This window comes from Neopsephotus bourkii, unplaced genomic scaffold (genome assembly GCF_033783945.1).
Source record: "Neopsephotus bourkii isolate Nb327-2 ecotype Australia unplaced genomic scaffold, CSIRO-AGI_Nbou_v1 NB_1292, whole genome shotgun sequence".
In the NCBI taxonomy this organism is placed as follows: domain Eukaryota; kingdom Metazoa; phylum Chordata; class Aves; order Psittaciformes; family Psittacidae; genus Neopsephotus; species Neopsephotus bourkii.
The window spans coordinates 5,527,297-5,554,544 of record NW_026901776.1 but is presented as its reverse complement, the minus strand read 5'-3'; the positions used below and the strand labels follow the sequence as shown (position 1 = coordinate 5,554,544).

The 27,248-nt window shown below is 43.8% G+C and overlaps 1 protein-coding gene across 1 annotated transcript; it reads left to right on the top strand.

Moving 5' to 3' along the window:
* The first annotated feature begins 741 nt into the window (after positions 1-741).
* On the top strand, positions 742-26,621 carry SRD5A2 (steroid 5 alpha-reductase 2). Its single transcript, XM_061365808.1, has 6 exons — positions 742-1,231; positions 21,036-21,199; positions 23,577-23,678; positions 24,503-24,653; positions 25,238-26,356; positions 26,395-26,621. The coding sequence occupies exons 1-5, from the start codon at positions 948-950 to the stop codon at positions 25,302-25,304; spliced, it is 768 nt and encodes a 255-aa protein (XP_061221792.1). The 5' UTR covers positions 742-947; the 3' UTR covers positions 25,305-26,356; positions 26,395-26,621.
* Positions 26,622-27,248: the final 627 nt, after the last annotated feature.

The following is a 27,248-nucleotide window of genomic DNA, read 5'->3' as shown; positions in this document are numbered from 1 at the left end:
AAACTTAAACAGAGGAAGTTTAGATCGGATATAGGAAGAAATTCTTTCCTGTTAGGGTGGTGAGGCACTGGAATGCGTTGCCCAGGGAGGTTGTGAATGCTTCATCCCTGGCAGTGTTCAAGGCCAGGTTGGACAGAGCCTTGGCTGACATGTTTTAGTGCGAGGTGTCCCTGCCCATGGCAGGGGGGTTGGAACATGATGATCTTGAGGTCCTTTCCAACCCTAACTATTCTATGATTCTATGATTAAGCATAGTCTGGCTATGCCAGATAGGAGCTGGAGTTGTCAGGTTTGTAGACTTTGGCCTGGCTTTCCCTCGTCCTACCAGGGGCATTTGTTAATTCTCACCCGGCCTTTAGCCGCTCTCTGCCTTCACTCTCCACCTGCACGCCAGCGGCGCGGCGCTCCCTGCTAGCCCCGGGCAGCTCAGCCGGTGCTTCACGCACCCCCGGGCAAGCTGCGGCGAGGCGTGCGCAGCGTCAGACACACTGCGGGCTGTCACCGTCCCAGCCGCCGCCGGGCCTGCCCGCGCCACACCTGCCCGGGCACAGGGAAGGGAACGCCGCCGCTTCCTCCTCACCGGCGGCAATCGCCTCCTGCCGGGAATCACCCCCCGGCACCGCCGGGATGCGCCCTCGCCCCCGAGCCGCTCCCCCAGTGGGTGCTGCCACCCCACCGACAGCCGCCGTCACCGCGGGCGCGGGCTGCGCGACCGAACCGGGCCGGCAGAGGGAGGGCCCGGGTGCGGAGCGGGCGCCGCGGGGGCAGCTCCCCTCGGGGCGGGCTGGGGCTCCCCCGCCGCGCCGGCAAGAGGGGCTGCGCCCTCTGATGGGCCCGGGCGATGGGAGGCAGCGCGGCGGGGCGGGGTGACCGCCGCGGCTCTAATAAGGCCGGGGCTGGCTCTGGCCAAGGGCTGTTCGCCTCGGTGCCCCCGCCAGCCCCCGAGCATGCAGTGCTTCCCCAGCCTGGTGCTGGCGCTTAGCTCGCTGCTGGGCGCCCTGGCGCTGCTGCAGCTCTCGCTGTACCTCCGGGTACCGTCCCGCTACGGGAAGCACGAGGAGCGGCTGTGCCGGCCTCGGGGCCGGGTACCGGCGCGCTGCGCCTGGTTCCTGCAGGAGCTGCCCTCCTTCCTGGTACCCGCGCTGCTGCTGGCGCTGCGCAGCCCGCCCCGCCTCGAGCCGCTCGGCTGCCGCCTCCTGTGCTGCCTCTTCTGCTGGCACTACTTCTACAGGTACCGCTGTACCGCCGGGCACCGCTTCCGATCCCCCTCCCCGGCACCCCCCCCCGCCCGCGGCGCCGCCCGGAGCCGCCCCGCCACCGGCTCGCAGCGCTCCCGGGGCGGGCGAGCGGCGGACGCGAAGCGCTGCGGCCTCCCCTCGGGAAACAGGGGAAATAAAGATGCAAGGGGAGCTGCGGGAATGGGCGCAGCCGGGGCCGGGTGGGAGGTGGGGTCGGCGCAGGTCTTGGTTGCAGCGTTTGCTCGCTCCCTTCTCCGTGCCAGACGCGGGCGGTCCCCCGAGGGATCGCCAGCAGGAGGGAGCGGGAGCAGTTAATCAGCCCCCCCGGGCTTCGATCGAAACGTAGGGGCCGGTCGGGTAGGCATCTCTTCCCGTCCTGGCCGCCGAGGGAAGGAGCAGGTGGTACTCGGATGCTGGAAGCAGGGGAGAGGGTGTATGCTTTGGGGTTTTATCTTACGACAAGCAAACAAAGAAAACAAATAGAATGAGGTTTCGCTAAGCTGGAGCAAAGTTTTGGATGAAGCTAATTCAAATGTTATGTAAAGGAACACGCAAAGTGCTTATTGCGGCAGGAGGAGCGCAGCGCCGGGAGCAGCGCCGGCCGCCAAAGCAAGCCGTGGGAACACGCGTGAGGATGGCCCGAATGCAAAATCACGACAGCGGTGAGAGAGCAAGCACCGAGTGAGACGTATTTCTGTGCAATGAGCACAGGAAAAAGCAAAGTGAATGCAGGCTTTCTGTTCCACAACACGAAAGTTGGTCCTTTATGCTCAGTTCATCATTCTCACTTCACTACCAAAGTACCGATTTATTTTTTTTCTGTTTTATAAACTTTGTCATATCAGATGTCAATGAATGGTGTGACTCTAATGAGTTCTGTGTTCACTGATCAGGACCTCAAAGAAAATGTAATTTTGACCCACTGATGGTGATAGCTTTGAAGTGACATAGCTCTGCAATTTGTCACCTGGTTCTGCACCCAGTGGGACTTGGCTCTGGAGTACATCACCAGAGTGTACCTTCTGACATATTCATCTGAATGTATTTTGTCTTCTGCTCCAATCCAATATTCTATTGAGTTCTTTCATAAGGAATCTGACTTTTGGTTTCCTGTTCATGGGGAAAAAAAATGGCTTTTCATAAATGGCAAGTGCATGTGACTACTTTATGCCATTATGTATTAAAGAGCTATGTAACTTTTGAGGCAAACCTTTTTCTGACTTAGTTTGCCTTTTTTTATCCATAATGCTATTTTTAAATAGAATCCCTAATTTTATTTTTAATATTTTTGCTTTCTATTTCTATTATATTTAAATAAATATAAATATTTTTTGCTTCCTAGAAAACATTAATATAATAATTAATCAGAAATTGTTATTTGCCACTCAACCGAAATCAATATGTTGAAAATCTATCTGCAGTATTTCTGCAGACAGCTTAGGGATAGAAACTGTAGGCTGTTGTAGATAAATTTAAAAGAGAGTGTGGATTGAAGTGCTAAAACACTGTGTTAGGGATATATTCGTTATCACTAACATTATCTTCTCTTTGCTGCACTAAGGTAGGTGGAGGATACCACCTACAACAAATTTGGCTCACAGAAAGCTGGAGGCATTAATTACATGTAGTTATACTAAATTGAGCTTAATGCATTCTGCTGTTCTTGAGAATTTCTGATCAGAAATCAACAAGCACCACTGGATGACTGAAATAAATGTTATCCTGCTGGTATGCATATATCTTTTGAGTCAGTGGCTTCTTTTCCAACATTACTACTCGACTTAGGCAGAAGCACTGTGTTTTCATACACTCTATTTCTCAGATAATTTGGGGGGTCTTCTCATCTGTGGCTGCAGTCTACTCCTTCCCTTTGAAATGATAAAAGCCCTCATTGTAACAAAGCCTGTACAGCAAACAAGTTTGTTTCTGATACTACATGTTCCTCCAGTATTATTATTGCAGCATGCAGCCTCTTCTCATGAAGCCATTCTGAGACCCTACTGAACCAGTTAATATTTGAAATGTTGTATTAATTATTCATACTCTACTGTTACGTGAAAGAGCATCAAACATCACAAATTAGGAGGTTTTCTGGGTGTCACCTAAGGCTGTGGGGACAGGCAGGTTCTTTGCGGGATTCTTGGTAGAACGACCAATGGCCAAAGGGTTGTGTTATATATAATTGGAGCTTTGTTATTACATAAAAATTTTAACAACAAGCATGGCTTATTGTTATCTACAATTTCTAGCGTTAACATGGCTCATTTTTACACGGAATTTTTAGCAATTAGCATAGCTTGAAGTTAAACAGAATTTCTAATAATTTGCATGGCTTTCTTATTAAGTAGAATTTTTATTTACCTGGAGTTCTCAGTTGCCTGAGCCCTCTGCAGAACAACAAGTGCGTGACATAATAATTGTAACCTAAACTCAGACTTTACTTTTAAGAACTTGAGTTCCTCACTCGGCCCTTGGAGGAAGAAGACAGTGATGGTGGAGGCATTCCTCACCACCAGTGGATCACAGGGTTTGCTGTCCAGCAGCAGAAGTCCACTTGTAGCTGCTGGATTTTACAGGCAGTCTCTCATGTGCTGTTGTGCTTCTGTTTTCCATAATGGGTGCCACCACATCCTAGCAACAATACTGGTGGGCAAATAGCCCTATTGCAGTTTGGAATAGGAGCAGAAAGAAGGGGGGTGATACACGATTATGTATTACGGCTGTTTGCCTTGTAAAATGGCATTGGTTATGCCAGGGGTTAGGAGCAGAGGTACTGGTCATGCTGAGCTAGGGCATTTGTTCAGCATACAGTGTTTGAAAAGAGGTTTAGTACTTTGATAGAACAGCCAGACTTTATTTTGATATTTATTCAACCTATTATCTGTACTAGAAATAATCTAACAACAGTTTAAAATGTTTTCATGATTAAACTTGACTGCAAGTATAATGAGTAAAACATACAATGGTCAATAATAAAATCACATTTACCTGATGGGTGTCTCCTACTGCACTTTTTCTGACTTCGAAATTTTGAAGTGAATAAACCTGTTCCGCTTTTCATTATGAATGTTTTGTTAATCAACTCCAACTTTTGCTACTGACGATCTGCCATCTGTATCGAAGCATTCTTTTATGTTTGTGTGAAGCAGAGAAAAGTGTATCCATATACTGTTGCATAATTGGTGGCTTCTTTCTCTTCACAGGGAAGTTTTTATCATTCCTAATTTTGTCTCACCTATTATACCAACCATGCATGTGGAAGGGAAGTTTTGATTAGAGGTATGCTAAGAAGGGCAAGACAGTCCATAATGGAGAAACATAGATTTTTAAAGGACTGCTATACTAGCTGTTCTGCCTTCCTATGTGTTATGTCCAGCTGTGCTGCCCCAGTAACTTGTGCTTGACTGAAGCATGTATTTCAGAGTAACTTCAAGTCTTGATCTGAAGACCCCAGAAGATGAAGAATCCATCCTTTTCTATGGTGAATCCACTGTTTTATTTGGTAGTGTAGCCTTCCGAACTCCTTTGCTGTCACTCAAACAATGTGTTTGAAGTGTCTTGCTTGAATTTGACTAGCCTTGATTTTTCTCACAGTGGTGCTTGCTATTTCTCATTCTATGTTAACTTAAAGCACTCCTTTAGTATCCTTTAGTACTTTCTTACTATGATATTACTTATACAGTAATCAGATCATCTTTCAATTTGCTTATTACAGAAATGTCAGGTCCTCCATCTGCACTAGTGTGATCCAGATAATATAGGAGCAAGTGATCATATTTCTGATGCATTAGCTACTGCACATGATATTGTGTCCATGCCAAATTTATAGTTTTTATGGTGGATTTAAGCCAGCTACAGGGAAACAGACATTACTAGGTCTGGCATAGAGCTAGAGTGATGCAGACACATGATACTTCATCCAGTATGAAGCTGGTCAGGATAAAATTACCTCTTCATCATACTAGGAACAGGTTTAAACCAGCACAATTCATTTGTACTGCTTTTGGACATGTGTCAAGTAGCTGCAACACTTTTTGTTTGATCTGACATACCTTGAACCAGATTTTAATGTCACTGAACCACAGCTGAAGGCCCTCAATGCAAGGTATTTTCTTCTCTCAGCCCTCAGATAATTTATGTGACTTTTTTCCTCTCCCCTTTTCCTGTGTCAATTTGAAATTTAAGACATCGGTGCTGGATGTAGAATAAATACCATAATTGTAGGAGCGTATTTAGAGACAACATCACCTTCCTGTTCCCATATGCTGCTCCCATGCTTACGCAGACTGGAAGAGTGCTTTCTGCTTTGGAGTCACTCTTGGAAGCCCTGTGTTTCCAGGCTACTTTGAGCACCTGGAGCTGGTGTAACCATGATTGTAACCAAGGTTACAGTCTACCACTGCTTAGCAATGGTTTGTGTTTGTATGGCTGTATTTCTTAGATTTTAAAGTAATGCTTTTGTATGGGCTTAGTGTTCAGTAATACTGTCCTACCCACGCTAATAGCCACCAGTTCTCTATAATTTGTGCCATGTGCCAGCTTTTAATAGTAATAATTTATTGTGATGTCACTGAAGAATATGATGGAGTGTTGTAAGAACCACTCTGATCCTCTTCTGGAAACTCCTTGGGTTAGGGCTGATGGCTCCTCATTGACAAGGACTTTGTGGGACCTCTCTGCTTGCCAAATGGAGCCTCATGAGCCAGGTCCGGCAGGTGGTGCGCTCCCAGCCAGCCCACTGCTCAAAGACAAACGAGATGTTCATCTGGGTACCAACTCTCCCCTAGCGCAGCCCAGTACAAAGGTTTGCTGCCCGAGAGGATGCAAGACGGAGGTGGATGGAGCCAAGAGACCTTCCCCCCTCCCCGCCTTGGCCCAGGAGCAGCAGCCCATGGTGGTCTATGACAGCCGCTCGCTCTCCGTCTTTCATTGCCACCGCTAGGCAGCAGCCTTTCTCTCTCAATTTGTGGCAGGCACAAGATGGTGCCTTCCCTGAGGCTCTCACGAAGGGCTGAGGGCAGGCTGCTGCTGCTGAGGGGAGGGAAGGGTGGAATCGCCAGTCCCACCCCCTGCCTCTTTGCTGTCCTTAGTTAGCCACTTTTCATGTGTCAGTGTGCAATGTATTATCGCAGCATGGTGCGAATTTAATCAAACCCAAATGCTCTGCATTTACAACACCTGCTTTAAGCAAGCTCATAGCTGTATCACACGTAAAGCAGGGCCTGGGATGTCAGGACCTCCAAAACTAATGGGGTGCGAAGGCAGGAAAAGGAGGAAGAAAGTAAAGAAAGCACTGAATTCCAAGCCTGCCATCTGTAAATGCAACCTCTGTGAAAAGCTGGGCTTGAGCTGGAAATGATGAATAGCATAAGATGTAGGTACAGGAACACTTCTTGTGATAAATAACTTGCACAGTGTTTTGGTTTGAAATGTAGTTTGTAGTACAGCCTTTTCTGCTGGAGGGGCTGTGCTGGTTAAGGAGCACAGTGAGAATGCTGGCTGAAGCTCTCAGGTGGTGAGGAGAAGCCTGTTTGCTGCAGTTCCATTTTGCAGTCCAGCTTCGAAAACCAAAGTCAGGAAACAAAATATGAGGTGATGAGAGGAAGGTGTTGTAATCAAATTCCATATAAACCTTAATGCTGTATTCCCCTTAGAAGTGAGAGAGAGTGGTGAAGGGGCAGAAGAGACGCCACCATGCATAGGGGCAGGGGGGGACGGGCTTGTCTCCATGAGCTACAGAGCTGATCCTGAAGATACTGGTCTAGAAGACAGAGTGCTGCATCCCGCCCCCCATGCTGCTGTCAGTAATAGCTAAGGCACCAGCAGTTTAAAGAGGCATTTCAGCTCCCGGTACCACCTACTACCATTGCATTTAGTTATCTATTCTCTTGCAACTTGGTTTCCAACCCAAACCCTAATCTTTTACTCTGTTAGAGTATATTAAAAACCCCTGCTGTTTTCATTCCTGACATGCACTCAGGTGATGCTGACACACACTAAGTAGGCTGCTTTTTCTGACCCGGCTGGATTCCCAGACCCCTTTGGTTGCAGGTGGCCCATTTGATGTGCCTGTACTTGGTTTTCTACAAACTGGCATCTTTCCAAAAAGCAGGCTTTTACTGCAAAAGAATGGGAAGCCAGGAGCATTTAAAAACAATATCCCTGTGTGAGTGTTTTACACTTCTTTTGGCCAGTTCCCCTCTCTCTGAAACTATGCTGGGGGAAGAAAGAAGGCCAGTCTGTGTCTCCCCAGGCTCTGCAGAATGTGATCCATGCAGTCCCTTTTTAAGCCTACCTGTGCTGCCTGGTTAGTCAGGCAGGTGCAGCATTTACCTGGACATGGAAAATTAAGCAGGTTGGTTGGTTTGTTCGTTTTCTTACATCAGTGAGAAAAGGAGCTCAAGCCCTCAGGGGGATGCAGAGGATGTGGGCTCCAAATGAGTAATTTGTTCAAAAATTGTAGAGGTGTTTTGTATTAGCTCACAAGAGGTTTTAGTTATGCTTTTTGACACATGAAGTGAATAATCAGAGAGATCAGGTTAAGTCTGTAGCTTATCTATGTATTTCTAAGTGGTACTCTCCTTGCTAATAATGATATAATCAGATCCTACAGTAACCACCAGATTCAACCCAGAGATGTTTTATTATATTCTTTTATCATAGAAGGTCACCATCATTAAGTGTCAGTAACTAAAGACACTTGTATTACTGGCCCCATGAAACCTCTATTATTAATCTCCCAGTACACAACATGCAGGTACTTGACAAGTAAAAAATCCTATTCACTGTTTTAATTCACCTTAGTGCCTTGCAATAGACCCTAATCAGATTCCTTCATGTACCCTGTACTGGTATGGAGTTTGCTTCTTTGCGGTCTCCCCTATCATCATTAAATGCCTTGCTAATTATGCTCTCAAAATAGAATACTACCTATTTACCTTCCTGTTAGCAAAAATAATCCTATGGGTTCTTTTCCCATTGGAAAGTGGGCTAACATTACAGAAACCTATAGTTTTTGCCCAGCCCAAAGTGTACCCACAACATTTTCCTTTTATCTGATAAGTACATGGTGGCTTGGTGGCTGCTCAGTCCCAGCTGCTCTGTACAAAGCAGTTCAAATGGCAGTCCAAGGGTAGAGATCTGAAGTCCCAGCCCCAGGGCTGTCACAAGGGCACAAGCAGACAGCCCTGATCTCACTTGTGTGAGGTTTGGGCCCAAAGAGAAGTTACAATCCTTGATATCCTGGGAGTTTAAAGCCTTATTGGAAGATACATTCTGAGCACTGAGCTCCACAGACCTCTGATAAGAGTCACGAGGACATAAAGATCTAGAATTGCATTACCAGATTCCTGCTGTTGTTATTGGAAATACAGGGTTATAAAGGGCTGTACAGAGAGAAGAACAAGATGAAATTATATACTGGAGTTTCAGTAAGTGTTTTTACTTAAAAACAGTAATGCTTTTACCAAACAAGGAAATTTCTTATTTTAATTATGGGATGTCTGTAGTTCTTCCTTATTGGGGTTGCTCATTTAAGTGGGAAATAGAAAGCAAGGGAGAAGTTTCAAGGCTCATTCCATATGCACGGTGTGAAATTTATTATGGACCATATAAATTTCAAGGTCCACAAATCTATTTTCTTGATTTCTTTCCATACGAGAGGCTGTCACTATGGGGGAGGCAGCACCTTTATAATGAGCCAATCAATACAGTTTGACAAAAGGATCAATCTCCACAAGCCCCTTTGTGTACTCAGAGCTTACTCAATCAGGCGATTTCCCAGTTAAGAGTGAAAATCTGTGAAATGGCCTCCTAGTAGCACGATTATAAATAAATGCCCACCGCAGACACTGTACCTATTTCCCTTGGTTTAAGTTATATTCTATGATTCTATGATTCTATGAAGTTATATTCTTGCTGTCTCCTTCAAAAAGCCATTTTGGTCAAGAGGAATTATGATAAGGAAGAATTATGCTAAAGTAATGCTTTCAAACTATAACTGAAGAACACACCCTGAAGTGTCCTTGGTGTTGATTTAAACGTGCAGGTGAATTAATCAGTAGGGTGATTCTTGGTGAATTTGGTCAGGTAAATTAAGGTGCATCTAAACCCATCTGGACATAAGAACTGTGTTAATCTTTGCTGACCACTCAGTGACATTGTAATTATTTTTTGGACATCTCATTATAGCAATGAAATTATTTTGGGGGAAACAAATAAAAAAATCCTAAAAGTGGATTAAAACATTCCGTGCAGAAAAATGAGAAAAGTCAACTGATAAGTAGAAAAATATACATATTTTTCTGTAGAGCCAAATTAATTTTAAGACTAAGCTAAATCCTATCAAGCTGTGAACTTTTGAAACATCAGTTGCTACTCTATTAATACTTAAGGATGGGCAGAAAGTTTCACCATTCCTAGAAAGGTGAGTCAAAATGTGAACTGCAGTAGCAATGAAAAAAGGTCATATTTGAAGGAAATTGTTTTTAAAGTCCTCTTTCTTAATTACTCTTTATAAACATGCAATTACTCTTTATTAACATCTAATCTAACAGAGTAGCAACGCCCACAGTCAGCCCTTGCTGTATGTAATATAACATTTTGTTTATGACTGTGCTGGAGTTCACCAACTTAATCTGTCCCTTTCCATGCTGGCAGACTGCCTTGCAGAACCATCTTGGGACAATGTCACTGTATCAAGGATGTCTGTGATTCTATGATTTGTTGTCTGCTACAGAAAGAGGGTTTGCCTATCAGAGATGTTAAGGGACAAATCAATTCCCAGGCACAACTATGGTGGAACAGATCCGGGGGCAGAGGGATGACCTGTAGCAGTTTGACATACTGGTAAAAATGGGCTGGGTGGCTTTCCCAGGATCCCCTTGATTTAGGCCTTCCTGCCATCATTTGGAGTGGGGCAGGAAGGCTAAAGAGAAGTCTGACTAAGCTAGCTGGGATACTCAAGCAGTCTGTGTGCTCTTGTGCTAGAGATGCGCATGAAAATACCTCTGAACCGTATGGTCCTAAGCAAAACTTCCAGACTCTCCTGCCACACATCTGGGCAGGACATGCATGTGCATGTGTAAAACCTTTGCTACTCCTGAGAACAATGAAGGTGAGGAAAAGCCCCTTGTATTTACAGCATTTACAGAGTGCTTCGTGTTTCTTTGCCTCTCTTTTACAACTTTTCTTTAAACAGAATCATTAAAGCGCCTATGTTTTCAAACTTGGCCTGGGTTAAGGTTACTAAAGTGTAGACACGAGTCTCTGGCTGTTCCCAGGAAAAGCAATTTAAACTTGGCAGAGTCATTTCTAACAAATGTGTCTGTATCTGTTCAAACATCAAGTTTGTCAATTAACATTTTTAGAGTCTGCCTGTGCAGAGCAGTTCTTCTGGTTCATCTGAGGGTATAAGAAGGACCCCAATGTGTAAGCCTGCAACCCAGCCAAATATTGTCTAGGCCAGCACTATAGGGGCAGAGCAGGACTTTTCATGCATTTCTGGCTGGCAAGGTACTCAAGAGGGAAGAAGTGGTCTCCGAGTCCTGGCAGTGTGGATTAGGAAAATACAAGTTGTCTCTAATGCAGAGAAATAAAAGAAACCCTGTGAGCCTTACACTTAGGGCTAGAAGGTGGGAAGACATAAAAAGATCAGGTGAAAGTAGCACAGGACACAAGAGCACAAGTGGCACAAGAGAATTAAGCACTTGAGCACAATAGCTCAAGAGAATTGTTAAAAAACAGGGCAGAAGTGAGAAGAAATGGAAGGGAAAAGAAGATGATGTGAGATGGCAGTATCCAGGTATCAAGAGACACTTTAATACTGACACTTTTAATACTGACACAGCAAGAAGGATAACTCCTAATTGGGGAAAAAAAAAACACATGAAGAGGTGTTGAATGAAGAGCCGTGAAAGAGGTAAGAATATGATGAAGGAAGGACAAAGAAAGGGCAAAGTGAGGAAGGCTGTAAGAGCAAACGGAGACCAAGCAAGAGTTCTGGCATAAAAGAGGAAAAGACGGAATCGCTAGAGTGGAAAAAGCCAGTTAAGAGTATTTTAAAGACTTCTACCAACGTATCTTGCAACACTAATTGCAACTCTGGAGTCCAGTGGATGTGGTTGGATACAGACTGAGCAAGGCTTAGTTTTGGAGAGGTATAGCTTACCAAATGTCTGGCTTCCTTTGGTCATTTTCTCAGCTCCATGTGGACCACTTATGGAAAATAATTACTCTTTCTCTTGTAAGTGCAGTTGTAAGAGCACAGATTTTTCATCTGTAGATTTTGTACCATTTTTTATGCAGATGTGTTCTTTTGTTCTGCTCACACTCTCAGCCTCTGTGAACTCTTTGAACTCTCTGCTCCAGCGGAGCAATGAGCTTTTTGAAGTGCATAGTGTAGTGTCTGTTTAAGTTACTCTGGCACACATTTCATGCTTTTGGCAGACACCCACAGTTTAGCAATAGGAACAAAGTGATCTGTCTTCATAAATATCAAGTAGTTATTTCTGGAGAAGAAAAGAGTGAGATACCTTGCTAAAATATATGCTTTGGCTGGCTAAGCCTTTGACACACCATTGCTTAGATAAAAAACCCAAGCATAATCTGTAAGTACTACTGCCCTTTAGATGCTATCAAGTAGTAATCGTGAAGTACTGTGAGATCTGCATGTTTTTCATCATCATAGTCCATCTAGTCATGTTGACCCTTGTCCAGCCCTCTAATCCTCATGCAGATGTAAATCTGGACCAAGTTTAGTTAGGGTTTTGACTGAGGTAGCTGGCCTGCCATTGAGTTCAGCCTGCAACCTGAGTGAAAGGTTTTGCTTCTGCTAGTTTTCTTGCTCAGCTAATTCCAGAACTCATCCCTGCACTATGGCTTCTTTTCAGAGCCCCTCTTTCACCAATATTGCTCCAAGTTCCCATTCCCAGACAGTTCCTGGCCACATACAGTCCTCAAAGCTTCTTCTCATTCTTGATGGACATTTGTCTGGCCTGTCCTTAACAGCTGACATTGATGGAGAATCCTCCAGCCCTTCAGTTAGTATGCCCCTGTGCTTCTCTGTCCTTCCCTAATTTCTATAGATCCTATATATATGCCTTTTCTATACAGCTGTTTAGGCTGTTTAGGCCTGTTGCTTCTTACTGTGTTCCTGGTAGACAAGAAGAGTGTTTTACTCCTTTCTTCTTTGCAGCAACTTTTCATACAGTTGTACATTGTTATAATGCCTTCCTCTGGCTTCTTCTTAGTTTAAACAACCCTGAGCGTTTCTACATGTCACATTCCCTAGACCACAACAATTACGTTCTGGGCTGCTTCCACTTTTTCCTTGTCCTTTTGTAGAGTGCAGAGTTCAGCTGGACAAGGCATGATTCAGGTTCCTATTAACTCCACGCAAAGGAAAAGACTACTTCAGGTGTCTCTGCCAGCACTCCTGTTCTCACATTACATTTTAACATTTGCCTTTTCCACAACAGCCTGACATCATTAGCTTATGCTCAGTTTACCACCTATCAGCACTCTGTCTATGGTCCAGCCCGTTCTCCAGCTTCTCCTTTACATTTAGTCAGTCTTACCCAAGTGTAGTATTTTGCCATTGTCTTTCTTGAATCAAATATATTGTTTTAAAACTATGAAACCACTACTTCAAGATTATTGTAAACTCTAGCCCTCATTCTTGTTGTGCTCAGCATCTTCCAGAGGTATGCCAGCTACAAACAGTAGGAATATTTTTTTGTCCCCAAAAGGTATATAGTTTATGAAACCCCCCTGCATAGTACCAGAGAAGTCTTTTGCAGAACCTCTCTCAAAGTATCCTTCTCGTTTAATAGTGAAAAATGGTTAACAATCCCTTGATATAATTTATCAGTCAATATTGCAGCCACTAAAAATAACATTCTGTAAACCAGGAAACTCCAAGTTAGTTTGAAAACTGAAACATGAGACAGTGTAAAGAATCTGCTAAGGTCAATACATGGGACACCTGCTACTGCTACCATCCCTCTCCTATAATAGATCCAATTTATGTCAATTCCTTCACTCAACAAAACTATTTTGAGAAAATAGGATTATCTAAGTTAAATATAGAAATGAGTCCTGCCTCCTGCTGTTGTACACATACAGGACACCCAGCCAACTGGGCGTTACAATGCTTTACAACTGGTAGCATTTGGCTTTTTGGACAAAAAGTCCATCATACCATACACCCTGAACTCTGGTACGTGGCTGTTGAGTGTCTGAGTACAAACTGTGGGTCCGTAGGGGATGGTACTGATTTCAACAGGAACTGGCACAGAGGACACATTTCCTTTGCTCTATTAGCTTCACTTTACCTTCTTTGGCTATCAAGGAGGAAGACACTTTAAAAACAAAACCCCAACTTTTGAACAAATTTGCTCATTTTGGCAGGTGATGATGAGAAAGCTGTTAACAGCTGGTTCTAGGCTCTTGCTTCACTTGCCTCGGGCATCCAATCAATTTCTCCTAATGTTTATTTCAGCTGTCATTCAGATCTCCTTTCCACATTGCAAACAAAAGGGAAGAAACAAGTGATTAGCTAATAGCAAATATAAATAAAGTAACATTTCGTAATTAAGGGTATCTAAAATCTATTTGGTGTTTGTACACCAAAATGGAAACACTTGAGAAACAAACATACCAATATAAATATATACCGAGCATAACTTGCTGATGGACTGGTCTCAGTTTCCTTTAAGAAAAACATAATAATATAAGTACAGGGTTTTGTTCCCATACCTGATAATCTGCAGAACAATGCATTTCACAACTCAATGCTTTTTTACCAGCGACAAGGAAGAATTCTCCTTTGTTGTTTCTAACCAGATGCTGGTAATCACTGGGAGATACCAGATTATTCCAGTGACATTTTCAGAAATAATGGAAGAAAACCAAGAGAATTAGGGAAATAATTTATAAACAAACTTGCAGAACACTTCTGAAAACTGACTGCTGTTGTATTGAATTTAGAAGAGCAAAAACTTTTGTCCTGGAGTCAAGCCTACACAGTTCTTTACTAATTAAAAACAAATACCCATTCTTAGGTCCTGTTTCTTTTCTTCTCCTTCGCTTTTTTCAACCACTTGTATTTTAGAAGGCAGAGCATACCTAATAATTTCTGTATTCAATGTGAAAAGAATTAGGTTTCATCCCTAAACTGTATTTGCCTTTCCTAACTTGCTAACTGCATTGCACACCTAAAATGTATAGCAGTCAAGGAGGCACTACTGACTAGTGCTACATGGTCAGAATGACCCATTTTAGGTGTTTATGAAGTTGGAACTGAGCATTACATAGCCCAGATTCCTTAAATTTATCCAAGGTTAAATACACCCTGATTTTTTTCAGCAATGATCAACAGTAATACAGAAGCAGCATTTTAGGTTTAGCCATTCACATCAGATATACATGCTTTTACAAATATTTGTAATTGTTTTTCCTATAATGCCACTTAATTCAAATGCAGTTGTAAGCCACTGAGGTCTTCTGACCTGGCACCAAGGATTCAGCCTGAAGTTTGCATTTAACTGTGTGGCCAGAAGTCAAGTGCAGTTGCTGATCCCTTTGACTGTCAGTCTTTGATGAAGTTGGCTCCTTCAAGAGCTGTCATCCATGGTGTCAGCCTTCCTTGGGATAGTGAGCATCATTCTGCAACTTTGCTCGTAAATGCTGGTGTTAAGTAATTGCTCATCTACTCTAGAGAGTTTATCATTTTATCTCTAATATATCTTTTCTTATTAATCTCCAGTCCAAATTCAACAGCCTCAATGGTTCAGTATGGCAGTCTCTTCCATACCTCTTATTTTGCCACTGAATCTTACTGTATTTCTGCTATCTTTGCCTTAAATCAGTGCTGCCCAGACTTTCTGCTTTCTATTGCCCTTCTTCTCAAGAACTCCCCAAACCCAAGTGTGGTGCCATCTATCTTATGGTTTCCTCATTCCTTCTCCCATCCCTTGATCTAATGTGTACCTGTGTCTCTTGCCCACGTAAGATGAGTCTGCTCTTGCCAGAAGTCTTCATCCAACCCCAAACCTGAGGAGCCATAAGGAAAGGATGTCCCTGTGAATAGGCTTCAGGTTGGATGAGTTTCATAAGTGAGCCATAAACAGCCCAACGACTGTAGACTGAGCAATTTGTAGATTGTAGATTGGAGACTGATTAGACAGAGTACTCAGAAATGGACCTGACATGACAGGTTTACTATTGTTTTATACAGCGGAATTGTAAGCTTTTAAGTAACATGTCTATCTTTCTTGCTCCTTAAATTCTAGGCATCAAAAGTTTGTCCAAAGAGCTCTGGAGGAACACAGAAATAGGATGTTTTGTACGTGGCTTGGAAAGGAGAGCTATTTTCAAACTCTGTGTTAGTCATAAATGGATACATAGATCTGCATGATTAACATCAAAAGGGAGTTCTTTTGTTCCCATCACAGCCCCTGGACAATGATTTAAGATGAGTTTACAATCTGGGCTGTGGACCAGCAAGTGGTTACATTATCTTTTGGTTTCGCACAGTCCCAGTGGTGCAGGACTGAGGCACAGAGCAGCCCCCTGCCCTGGCAAGGAAGATGTGCCCGCTGCTGGCAGTCACCTGGTGGCATTCACAGCTGCTGCGCACCCTCTGCACTCATGGGCTCCAAAGGCAGCTAGGCATCAGCTCCAGAAAAGCATCCCAGCTCCTGAACTTACAGCCTTCCTTACATAAGGAGGTGGAGTATAACTGCAATACTGCAGTCAGGAGATCTGCTGTCTGTCCTGTAGCTGCAGTGGGCATTGCCCACTGGCATAACTGCCAGTCCAACAATCCCGCCTGCCAGCATTGCTGGAATGTGTGTGAACCTGGGTTGTAGCTCAGATTTTGTTCCTAAGGCTGTGCCAGAGCAGGTCTCGCTATGCACACCTTTATAGCAAAAGGGACATGATTCATCTGGCACAGTACAAATGGCTGCTGATAACCTACTTGCTTTCCGGGTTTAAATATTCCTAGCTTGTTGACCTTTTGGGATTACTGGAGAGTCCACAAGAGTAAGTGGGGAAGGGCAAAGATCTCAGCATAGGATGTTTAAGGAAAGGAATATGAGGGTTGTGGAGGCCCTACTGTGGTTTGTAATGCTGGGACATATGTAGAAGTCATGATGAGGTAGGATCTAAAATGCTTTGTTTCACTTCTGAAAGTATTTTGGGTCATTTTGTATTACTTCCCCTTTGACCTGTTAGCAGAATTGCCTGCTGCTTGGAACTGACATTTTAACTGTTACATTTGTTTAAACCCAATCTGGGATAACTGAAAAAAAGTGAATTTGGCACAGGAAAATTAGGCACCAGATTGTGTCCTGATGTTGAGGATACACGGAGAATATACTTGACAGTATTCTCCTATAAACGTTCAATGAGAATCAGTGTAACACAACTAAAAATAGTAAAACCTAAAAATTACCTCAAAGTGCAATCCACAAATAACTGACAGGATTGGGCTCAAAGAGAGAAAGTATGTGCAGGATTTAGCGCAGATTCTTCAGCAGAAGATACTTTTGGGACACATTATTTGACATTCATAAGTCTCCAGAATAATTAGGGGTTTGGTGCAGGACATCACAGATACCACAGGTAGAAGCCCATCTTGTCTGTGAACATCTTGAGACTTCCTCCAAGTTGTCAGGTACTCCAGCAGTGCCAGCAGCTCCCCAGCGATGTGATTTCAATAACCTATGGCAAAGACTTCTATGCTGTTAATTGTAGGTGCAATTAAAACTGGTGTGACGTTGGTGCAATCTCCCCATGTTTGGACACCAGTCTTCAACCTGTGCACAAGACACACTGAAAGGAACTCCACTGTTTGTATCAGGGAAGTCCTTTCAGCTCTAACTGGTCTGTAGTCAGTGTAACACAAATCACATTGTTTTGCTTATTACCTGGGCTACAGATATTTGTACAAACCAAGAAAACTGAAAGCATCCCCCTAAGAAGGGAGCTGCAGCAAAGAGTCTAGAGAGGACCTTGGTTGAGAAAGTACCAGTAAAGCAGTGAGAACTGCAGACAGCACCTCAGCAAGGGGTTTTCAGGGAGGGATTAAAGGGACTGCAACATACGCTCTTGATGCAGCAGGGCATCTCTCTGCTGTTGGAGGGACACAGCTTGCTCCCCTGCTTGACCCCTGCAACCATTGTGCCCATACCCACTACTTAGTGCAGTGCTTTCCAATGCATGGCCCTAGCTAGCTATGGAGAGACCTCATTGTATGAGTGAGCTGCAACAGCCCTGGAGGTATCACCCTCACGGAGACCTGGCTGCCTCATCTCACTTGGACCATCAGCTTTCCTCACCTTTGGTATGTCTGGTGGGACAAGCAACTAACTGGAACATGTGGAGTCCAGACCATGTGGAAATGGTTCTCAGGAACTGTTCAGCTTGCCCTGATGCCCACCCTCCAAGGGGAGCCAGAAAATCTCTGCGGGGACTCTGAGCAGCCCTGGTCAGGAGAAGTCCATAATTCTCTTCTGGGAACTGGCAAGGGTCATGGGATGGGCCAGGGCATTCAGATAGCGCCCCAGTGTGGATAGGACAAGCTGGGTTATGGCCAGCACCGGCCTTCAAAGGGAAAGGCACCACATCAGCCTTGCCCACCTTTGCAATATATCTGACTCCTGGACCCTAGTTCATCCCAGTTGGACTCAGGAGAGGGGCTGGTGGCAGAGGGCTAGATGGGCAGATACAGCAGCAGATACAGGCTGGGAATGCACAGGGCGGAGGGAGTCAGGTGCCCCCCATTCTTAGCTGCCAGCTCTGAACCCTTGACCCAAGTGTAAAACACCTCATGAGCACTGGAAACACCTTGAGTTTCCAGATGAGAAACCATGAGCTGCTACTGCATCTGCACTCAGGAGAGGAAAAGACATGGCAGCGCATAAACATCTCCATTTAACAAGCTGTTGGAGGAGGACTGAGAGGCCACTCCTAGTGGATTATGGAAACATTCATGAAAAGGTTTCCACCTTCTGTGAAAAGAAGAGCAAACCTGTCATTTCCCCCCATTTGGGTGAGGGTCTCTGGAGTTTTCAAAGAGCTGGACTAATTCCTTTATGATGAAGTTTGATGCAATGTCAAATGATTTTCTCTTCAAAACCTGTTCTTCTGGAAAATAAATGATGGAGAAGAAGATGAATAATTTATTATTGACTCATTTAAAAAGAAGCTGTTGCCAATGGTTTAGTCAGATGCAGTGCCTTTGGCCAGTAAAGATAATAAAGGAATAAAGGATTAGTCATCAATAGTGTACTGACAGAAAAAGGTCAAATTTTTCATTGCTCTAAATCCAAAAGGCCAGGTTTTGTTCTGTTACTCTAAAATAGTGGCTGTTAGTTCCCCTTTGATTTTCACTGCAAAGTAATTCCAGCAGAGATGCAGACTCTTCCATGGAATTTATTATATGTCCCCACTCTATCTCTGCTGCTTGTTCAGAACCCATGAGGGATAGTTTGTGCACCCTCAAGTACCTATGTAGTACAAACTGACAAGTGCTGTATTAAAGGCTTAGGGCGTTGTTCAGATACAGAGAACGGAATCTGGCCTCTTGATTTACAGACCCAAGGAGATTTCCTTGGAGGAGCTGCTCCTCAGCAAAGATTCTTGGATGAAATCCTGACTTGGATTTTCAAACTGCTGTGAGCGGGATTTCAGTGATGCCAGGATTTCATTCCCTCCGCAACAGCAAAAAAGCTGATGTCCCCTGACGCCTGGCGACTGTACTTACAATTTGCATGCAGGTTCTTTCTGTCCTGCTTCCACTGCACCCATGGTAGATAGACAGGTCTATGGCTGATTTTTGCCCTCCTTTTGCTGCAGGGTAAGTCACCTTTCAAGGGCTTATAACCTTTCTCCTGCAACAACAGCATCAAGAAGCACCATGGCAACAATCAACTTGGCTGGGAGCTGAGAAATACCAGCTCATGCTAGAAGCTTCTGTTTGCATCAGCTGTAAAAATTAAGAGACTCTCAAACGTGACTGGTTTTGACAAAGGATAAGGCAGTGCAAATCCCGTTCCGATCTGTTGTATAAATTCCCCTACTAAACTCACTTTGTGTGGGTCGATATCATCCTCTCTTCTACACACTTTGCTTCCCTGGAGTTTCCATTTGCAAGTTTCCCACTTTTTCTCATCACTGTTCAAGACCAATTTGTCAATATTACTTCAGCAGGCAGGTCGGATTGCTAAACGTGCTACTTGTACCTCCAGCATCCCATTCCCAAAGGGCAAACCAATGATTAATGGTAACATTATTCCAAAGAACATTGCTTTCCACACTGTAATAAATATGACAAATGTGATACCACTGTCTGAAAAATATTTTCCATACCCCTTAGATTTCACAATATTTAGAAACATTCAGCACTTCTATACCACAACTGTCTTAATGGCTGGAAATCTGCTTTACCTTGCTTTGGAAGGCAGGGAATACATTAACACGTTGGTGCTTGTACTCTGCATACTCACTTTCAGACATGCTTAGTATGATTTAATCTGAATTTATAGCGCTATGACATTCTATGCCTCAGCTTGCTTAAGTTGGTATTGGCAACCCGGGATGTGAATTACTTACCAACAATACCTACATACTGGTATGCTGGGCACCATCCAAAGCCCAAGAGGGCAAAAGAAAGAGGTTAAGAGTGTAGATTTTACCACATACAGAACCTAATTGGACAGGTAAGAAAATAGCTAACACATATGAATATAACTCTCCATTTCACTCTCCTAAAGATGATATGGGTCGTTCAAAGTGTCCAAAGTATCAAGGGGGATGCACCCCCTTGAACCAAAGATATATGGAAATTAAAACTATACAAGCACAAATTATTTGCTCCTACACACATTAATGCCAGTGTTAGCACCGTTTTTTTCCAAGGAAGTCTTAGGTGCCGGAGCTGCATGGAAATCTTGGTGTTTTGTATATTAAACTTAGGGCTTTAGCTCTTCTTATTTCAAATAAAAGTTTGAAAGCATGGAGGAGAGGCAGGGACTGGAGGCAGAGCAGCTCCCCCAGGCTGCCAACAACATTGATCTGCCTCTGCATCAAAGTGTCTCAGCAGACCTGCTATGTTTTGGAGATGTGCAGAAGTCTCTGAGTGGAGCAGAAGACACTGGGAAAGGGGATTACAGCTCAGGCACTATACTGCGGGGAATGAGAGAGCCAGAGGGGTCTCAGCACTGCCTTCAACTCCATCTGCCATCGTGGCTTAAAGCCCTAAGGAACTGGTCCTTGTAGTGGGATCAGGAATGTTTTCTCCATAAGAGAGCTCCTCCTCACTGCTTGTGGCATAGTGATGCTCATTTGAGAAATCAATATTGCAACTGGTACTGCCTCTCACTACTTTAGTTTGAACATTAGCGTGTCTATGTGCCTCCACAACATCCTTTGCTCAGTCTGGCACATTACAGCAAGGTCTTCAAAAGAAGATGCTGCTTGTAGGCACAAGTTCCTCAATTTGCCAATAAGGGAAAAGGAAGGCAGAGAGACATTCCTGAGGTGGTAGTGAATCTGGATGAGACTTCTAGCCTCCCACCTTGTGTGCAGTCCTGAAGGACCAGAAAAAATTGGTATCTGCAGTATTTCTTGTTTCCTGTAGTTGCTGATCTTTGTTGCAGTTGTTCCATTTTTTTATCTTTATTAAGCTTTTTCATATTTTGTATTATGTTAATAGGTTTTTTACTTACAGCAGATAAATTGCAAATGCAATGTTATCTTAAGTAACATGCTTTGTTTTCTTATCTACCTTAGGACATTTATTTACCCCTTCTTCACTAGAGGCAGACCTTTCCCACTGCAATTGCTTTTCTTTGGCACGTTATTCTGTATCTATAATGGCTTCCTCCAAGGGTACTACCTGATTTACTGCGCTGAATATCCAAATGACTGGTGCACTGACATCAGATTTACATCAGGTAATTACAGCTGCAGGATTCCCAGGATCTAATCTCAAAGCAATTTGTAAACATTTTGAGTTATGTCCTAATCTTCATTGCACATGAGTCAAATCAGTTGTGGTGGAAATCAGCATAACACCAGCCTGCTGGCCCAGGCAGAAGAAATAAATGTGCAATTCTTTCTTTTTCTGCTAGGCGGTCACCTTTGAATGGGTACAATGTTGTTAGTCTCAAATCACCAGCCTTGTTTTACGGACACCACTCCAGAATCTCCCATTGCTACAGGCTATGGAGATGCAGTCTCAGGCCTCAGCTGCATGGGGATGTGCCCTTGCTCAGCCAGAAGTGTCCACCCAGCAGCGGCTGTGTGCAAGCACAAACTGCCTTTCTCTTCCCCAACAGGGAGCTTTGCACTTGATGCAGCTACTCTAAGAGAGAAAGGAAGGGCAAAACCCCAGCATAAATGAGGCTTTAGAGACAAAGAGCTCTTTTTTCTCATGTAAGGCATATGGGAAGATTAGAGGTCATGCACAGTCTGTGTGTTAATATGGTTCCTTTCCATTCTGTAACTTAACAGCCTAGCTGAATTTCACCTTGTAAAATCCCTGAAAGAATAACTGAGCAAAGGCAGCTGGGTGGTATTGTACGTTAAGTGCTGGACAGAGGATGATTTTTAAATCCACACATAGAAATGAAGATTAGCATGGAGGCCTGAGGAAATGTTTTGGATATGAGAAGTACAAAATAACTAAGGTAATTTTTGCACCCTGTTTCAGACTGTCTATGCAAGTTCAGTTTTTTCAGACAGCATCACATATTAAAAATCCCGGACATTGATTAGTAAGAGCTCTCATACCCACATCACATAATTTGCATGATAAATAAAACATTTATTTAATGAGGAAAAAAATCAACATTATCAGTACTTGAAATAAAAAATAAAAACCAAATTATGTTCTTCCTCTACAGACTCTTACCAACTTTCTGTTGCTACCTGAAGTGTTGAGGTTTTATCAGCACTTAGTCTCTTTTCTATACTTCGTAGCTCACAATGCATCTATTTCTTTCCTTGTTTAGAGGGGTTTTCCCAGTGTCTAATGTGCCATGAAAAGTAGGGCATGTCACCTGCAGAGTTTCTCAATAAAATACCTCTAGGTTTTCAGCTAAACTGGCCATACTGACAGCTTTCTGGCCAGAACCTGTCAGCATCCTTAAGTAACTGCTCCATGTGCACGTCCATCGCTCGGTCCAAGCAGCCTCACTGTCAGTGGACTGAGCTGCACTGGGATACAGGCTGCCTCCCTGGCTCTGGTGATGTGCTGCATAAGTTTGTGTTCTCTGTGCTCCTCTTTCCTCAGCTGTAAAATGAGAGGTATGGTACTTGCCTACAGCTCAGTCATCACTTTGCAGTAATGTCCACAGCCCTGGCTGGCTGCCATCAGCCATCAGTGACACTTGGGTACTTTGTGCCCTAGCTTGATGTTCAGTAAAGTGTGACAATGGCCAACTGGGAAGTTCAGCTTTTTCTCACACCACCTCAAAGTCCTCTGGTCTGGTACTGCATTCAGCTCTGGGGCCCCCAGCATGAGAAGGAGATGGACTTGTTGGAGCGAGTCTAGGGGGCTATGAAGGTGACCAGAGGGCTGGAGCACCTCTCCTACGAAGAAAGGCTGAGGGAGCTGAGGTTGTTCAGCCTCGAGAAGAGAAGGCTCAGGTGACCTTATTGCAGCCTTCCAGTACCTGAAAGAGGCCTAAAAGAATGCTGGAGAGGAACTTTTTATTAGAGCAAGTAGTGACAGGACAAGAGGATATGGCTTTAAACTGAAAGAGGGTAGGTTTAGATTAGACATTAGGAAGAAGCTCTTCATCATGAGGGTGGTGAGACACTGGCTCAGGTTGCCCAGAGGAGCTGTGGCTGCCCCATCCCTGGCAGTGTTCAAGGCCAGGCTGGACGGGGCTTTGAGCAACCTGCTCTAGTGGAAGCTGTCCCTGGCCATGGCAGTGGGACTGGAGCCAGGTGATCTTTAAGGTCCGTTCTAACCCAAACCATTCTGTGATTCTGTGGTCTTGCCAACAAAACAGTGTGCTCAGGATGGTCATTGTTTTGCCCAGAGTTGCTCTCCACACTGAAGCTATCCAGTGCAGGTGATCTCAGAGGACTGTGATCCCACAACTGACACAGTGATATAGGGTTATTTGTCACCAGTCACCTGTGCTTCTCCTGTTCAGTAGCAGCCTTCTCAGTAGCAGAGCATCTTTACATTTGAGAAAGTATCCACCTACCTCATATTAGGTCTCCTATCTGCCTTCTCCAAAGATAAACCTCATGTATGTGCTTGAGTAGGGATAACTAGGTAGAGCTGTCTTTCTAATCCATTTCTTGTTTGTTTCTTAGGCCTCCTCTTATTTCTGCTGGGTATGGGGATCAACATTCACAGTGATCTCCTGCTGCGCCAGCTGAGGAAACCCGGGGAAGTCACTTACAAGATTCCTCAAGGTATATTCTCATCCCCCACCCTTGGAGAAAGTAGGGCAGTAGGATAGATAATGTTTTCTGACTGAATTCACAGCGAAGTGACAATATCAGAGATGCCAGTTTCGCACAAGTACTTTCTTCAGGTGCCTCTCTGAGCTGCAGGGACTGGCATGAGCTGCCTGCAGACAGTCCGCAAGAAGCAAACAAGAGTATGTGGAACACACAAGCTGTTTGGAGAGGCTTTAGGAAATGGGCTTGGTTAAGTTAAAGAAGATTTAAGTGGGATATAGAAAGAGGATTTTAGCCTTGTAAAAGCAGGCTGCACAGAAGGAAATATTCTTCTCCGTGTCCAGGAAGAAGAAGCAGTGGACTTCTTACATTGCAAAAGAGAGATTCAAAGTGTAATCATTAGGAGAAAAAGAAAACAACACTGAGGGTGCAAGGGGCAGAATTTCCTTTCCATCTCCTTCAAAGTGGGGCTTGGTGAGGAAGAGTGGCTGTGGGCCAGGCCAGTGAACCAGGGCCTGAAGAGAGCTGACTAATGTTACTAATTTAAATTCAAATGCAATCATGGGCTTTCCTAAGTCCTTTCTTTCAATTGAAAATAGATGATTGTGAAAATGCTAGAAGCCTTTGGGTTAGAATCACCTTTGATTCTGGTATGGGAGTCTTGTACAAGACCCTCCTTTGGCATGATTGCACTAGTTTCAGGGCAATGGTTTTAGGCTGCTGTTATGGGCTCTGCATAAAGAAAGGCAGCATGTTCTGCTTCTGGCTTTACGGGAAAGAGCTTTCCATGTGCATGAGATGACTGTAAAAATGATATCTTTTGTCTGTTGATGCAGGGGGACTGTTCACCTATGTTTCTGGAGCCAACTACTTTGGAGAAATTGTGGAATGGTTTGGTTTTGCCATAGCAACCTGGTCCTTACCAGCCTTTGCCTTTGCCTTTTTTACTCTTTGTTGCATCGGGCCACGTGCTTATCACCATCACAGGTATCAAATTGTTCCTTCCATATACTGCTGCTTGCTCTTGGGCTTCAGATTGCAAAATTCCGGGGAGGAGCAGAGGAGCAGGGCCAGTGTTCAAGATAAAAATGAAATTTAATAGTATGTACAAGAAGTATATTGGCTTGTTTGTGACTGAGTGAAAGTAAGGCAGTGGGCTGGAGCTTCTGTTGAGTCAAGTGGGCCTGGCCGTCATTTAATCTGGCATAAGATACATCACCATTGAAGCCCCATGTTGAAGCCCCTTTTTATTGAGCCTTGTAAATGTGAACCTTTTCTAAGGGTTTTCTTGCAACCTTTGCAGTCTTTTGGAGTAGATATGGTTCTCTGCTTTGAATTCCTAAGGTTTCTACTTTAGGTCTGATGATAGAACCTTAACGGTATTATCAGCTTCCACTCAGTTAAATAACCTGGTGTAAATACTTTTGGAACCCTCTTTTGCAGAGCAACACACAGAGATTTCAAAGCAAGGCAGTTTGGAGGAGTTTTAAGGTTCCTCAGCTGAGCTGTATTGAAACTGTGGAGTTTCCTTATATGTATGTAGGTTCACTCTCTTGCTTATTTTCTTTCAGGTACTATCTCAAGACATTTACGGACTATCCAAAATCAAGGAAAGCCTTGATTCCCTTTGTTTTTTAATGATGAAAATATGGACTCTGTGTTCTGTTTTTATAGGGCTTTTTTCAATTCCTAGTTTTAATGTTAGATCTGATTATAATTAATTGTACAAATGATAACCTGGGTTTGTAACAGACAAGAAAGTAATTTGGAACTGAAGTTTATGCTTTTAGTTACAGGGGAAATTGCAAATAGCTGTGGGCAAAGGAACTCCCCAAAAAACATGTTTGTTTTCAGTGGAGTTCTGCCTACAGAAAATGGATATATAACTGCACTGACATCAGACAAAAAGCGTTTGCTAGAAATTCATGTAGAAAAGTATAAAGTAAGCCTATGACTTCAGAGAAAGTCTTCAGCAGCCACTCCAATGTATAGCACTTCTGCAGCTGCTTCTTCCTGCCTCTATGCCACAGTACATGTGCCCTTGCCCTGCCAGCACTGCCCTAGTTGTTGCCACACTTTAAACCAGAGTAGTGGTCTCCTTTGCCAGGAAAATAACTCAGAAGTTAAATTTCATACAAAAGCCAGCTTAGCTGTCAAAATGATAATGCACCAAGAGGATACCTGTGCCAGCACAAGGCTGGGAGCGATGTGCCATGGCCCAGAGACAATGAAAAGTACACTGAGATGAAAGTATCTCAAGCTGGCACTCACAAGCACAATGTCTGTGCTCCTTGCTTAAGCAATACTCTCCTCACTGTCAGATGATTAATCTTCAGCCATCAGGTTTGGTTGTTTAAATGTACTTTGTGAAAGCAATTGCAGCTCCATTAGGATCTTTTTCTTTTACAAATCCAGAGCTCTTTTCAGAGTAAAAATCTGTCCACTTAAACCCACCCAATTGTTATACATAAGAAGACTTGAGATGGTGTTATATGACAAAAATTGCAACAAATAAAAAGCTCTGTGTTGAAGAAAATATTCTCCAACATGGGCAGTACATTTTGTCTATGGAGAACATTTTCAGATACTCACAATAGGAAATGATACAGAGATAACACTGAATTTTCAGAAAAAAACCAACAAAACAACAAAACCCGAACAGGTTGTTTCTTCTTAATTTCCTAACTATAGTCTTAATTTCCTTAATTTCCTAACTATATTCTTATAGTTAGGAATTTTCCCGAAAATGTCATTAACCCCAATGGGAAGAGATATTCCCACAGATGCTGATAGTTTTAGTTACCCTTTAGAGCATAAAATCCTGCTGAGAGTTATGCTGAGAAAGAAAAAGACCAGACCACACATACTAAACATACAAAACATACTGCCTGCTGCTGGAGTAAGCTGACTGACTGTACACAGTTTTCTACAAAATACAATAAAATCTATGTAAACTGCAGAGCTGTGCTAGTCTGTATCTTACTGTTTGCAGAAACAAGTCTCTGTGATACTGCTTACCAAGGCCTGCTCATGCTGGCTTCTTCCTTCCGGGCAAACCCTCCCTTGCTCATATTATTGATTGACTTCATTAGCATAGGACAGAGCAGCCAGCTAAGGCTGGGTCCCAAGGCACTAGTCCCTGTACAGTGCACACAAGAGCTGGACCCTTTGCCATGTGTAGGCAAAGGTGAGGAAGGGATGAAATGAGATGCAACCAGAATTGACATTGCATGGGTCATGAGTTTCACCTCAGCATCACAAACATATTTTTATTTTGCTTCGTTATTTAAACCACCCATGTGGAAACACACTGGGAAGGGGGCTGCTGGGTGTGAAGTCACGGACAGAGGGTTGGAGGTGCCAAGGATACTGGGTGGGAGGGTATGGCCTCTCCCTCAGGGAGCAGATGCTGAGTATGAGCAGCAGCCGTGCTTCCCATAGCTCTCCAACTCAGCAGCCCCACCTTGACAATTCCTCCTTGTGGTTTTCTCCCCTCAAAGCCTAGCAAGTGATGAGAAAGCAAACAGCCCATGGGTGCCAGTGTTACTAGCTGCTGTTTCCTTCATCTATTTCTGAGCCAGA

What these genes read in the sequence shown, in the direction of transcription:
- SRD5A2 (XM_061365808.1), top strand. Translation starts at nt 948, where the DNA reads ATGCAGTGCTTCCCCAGCCTGGTGCTGGCGCTTAGCTCGCTGCTGGGC. An exon ending in TGCTGGCACTACTTCTACAG is followed by an intron (nt 1,232 to 21,035) that starts GTACCGCTGTAC and finishes TATCTACCTTAG; the next exon opens with GACATTTATTTACCCCTTCT. An exon ending in CACTTACAAGATTCCTCAAG is followed by an intron (nt 23,679 to 24,502) that starts GTATATTCTCAT and finishes CTGTTGATGCAG; the next exon opens with GGGGACTGTTCACCTATGTT.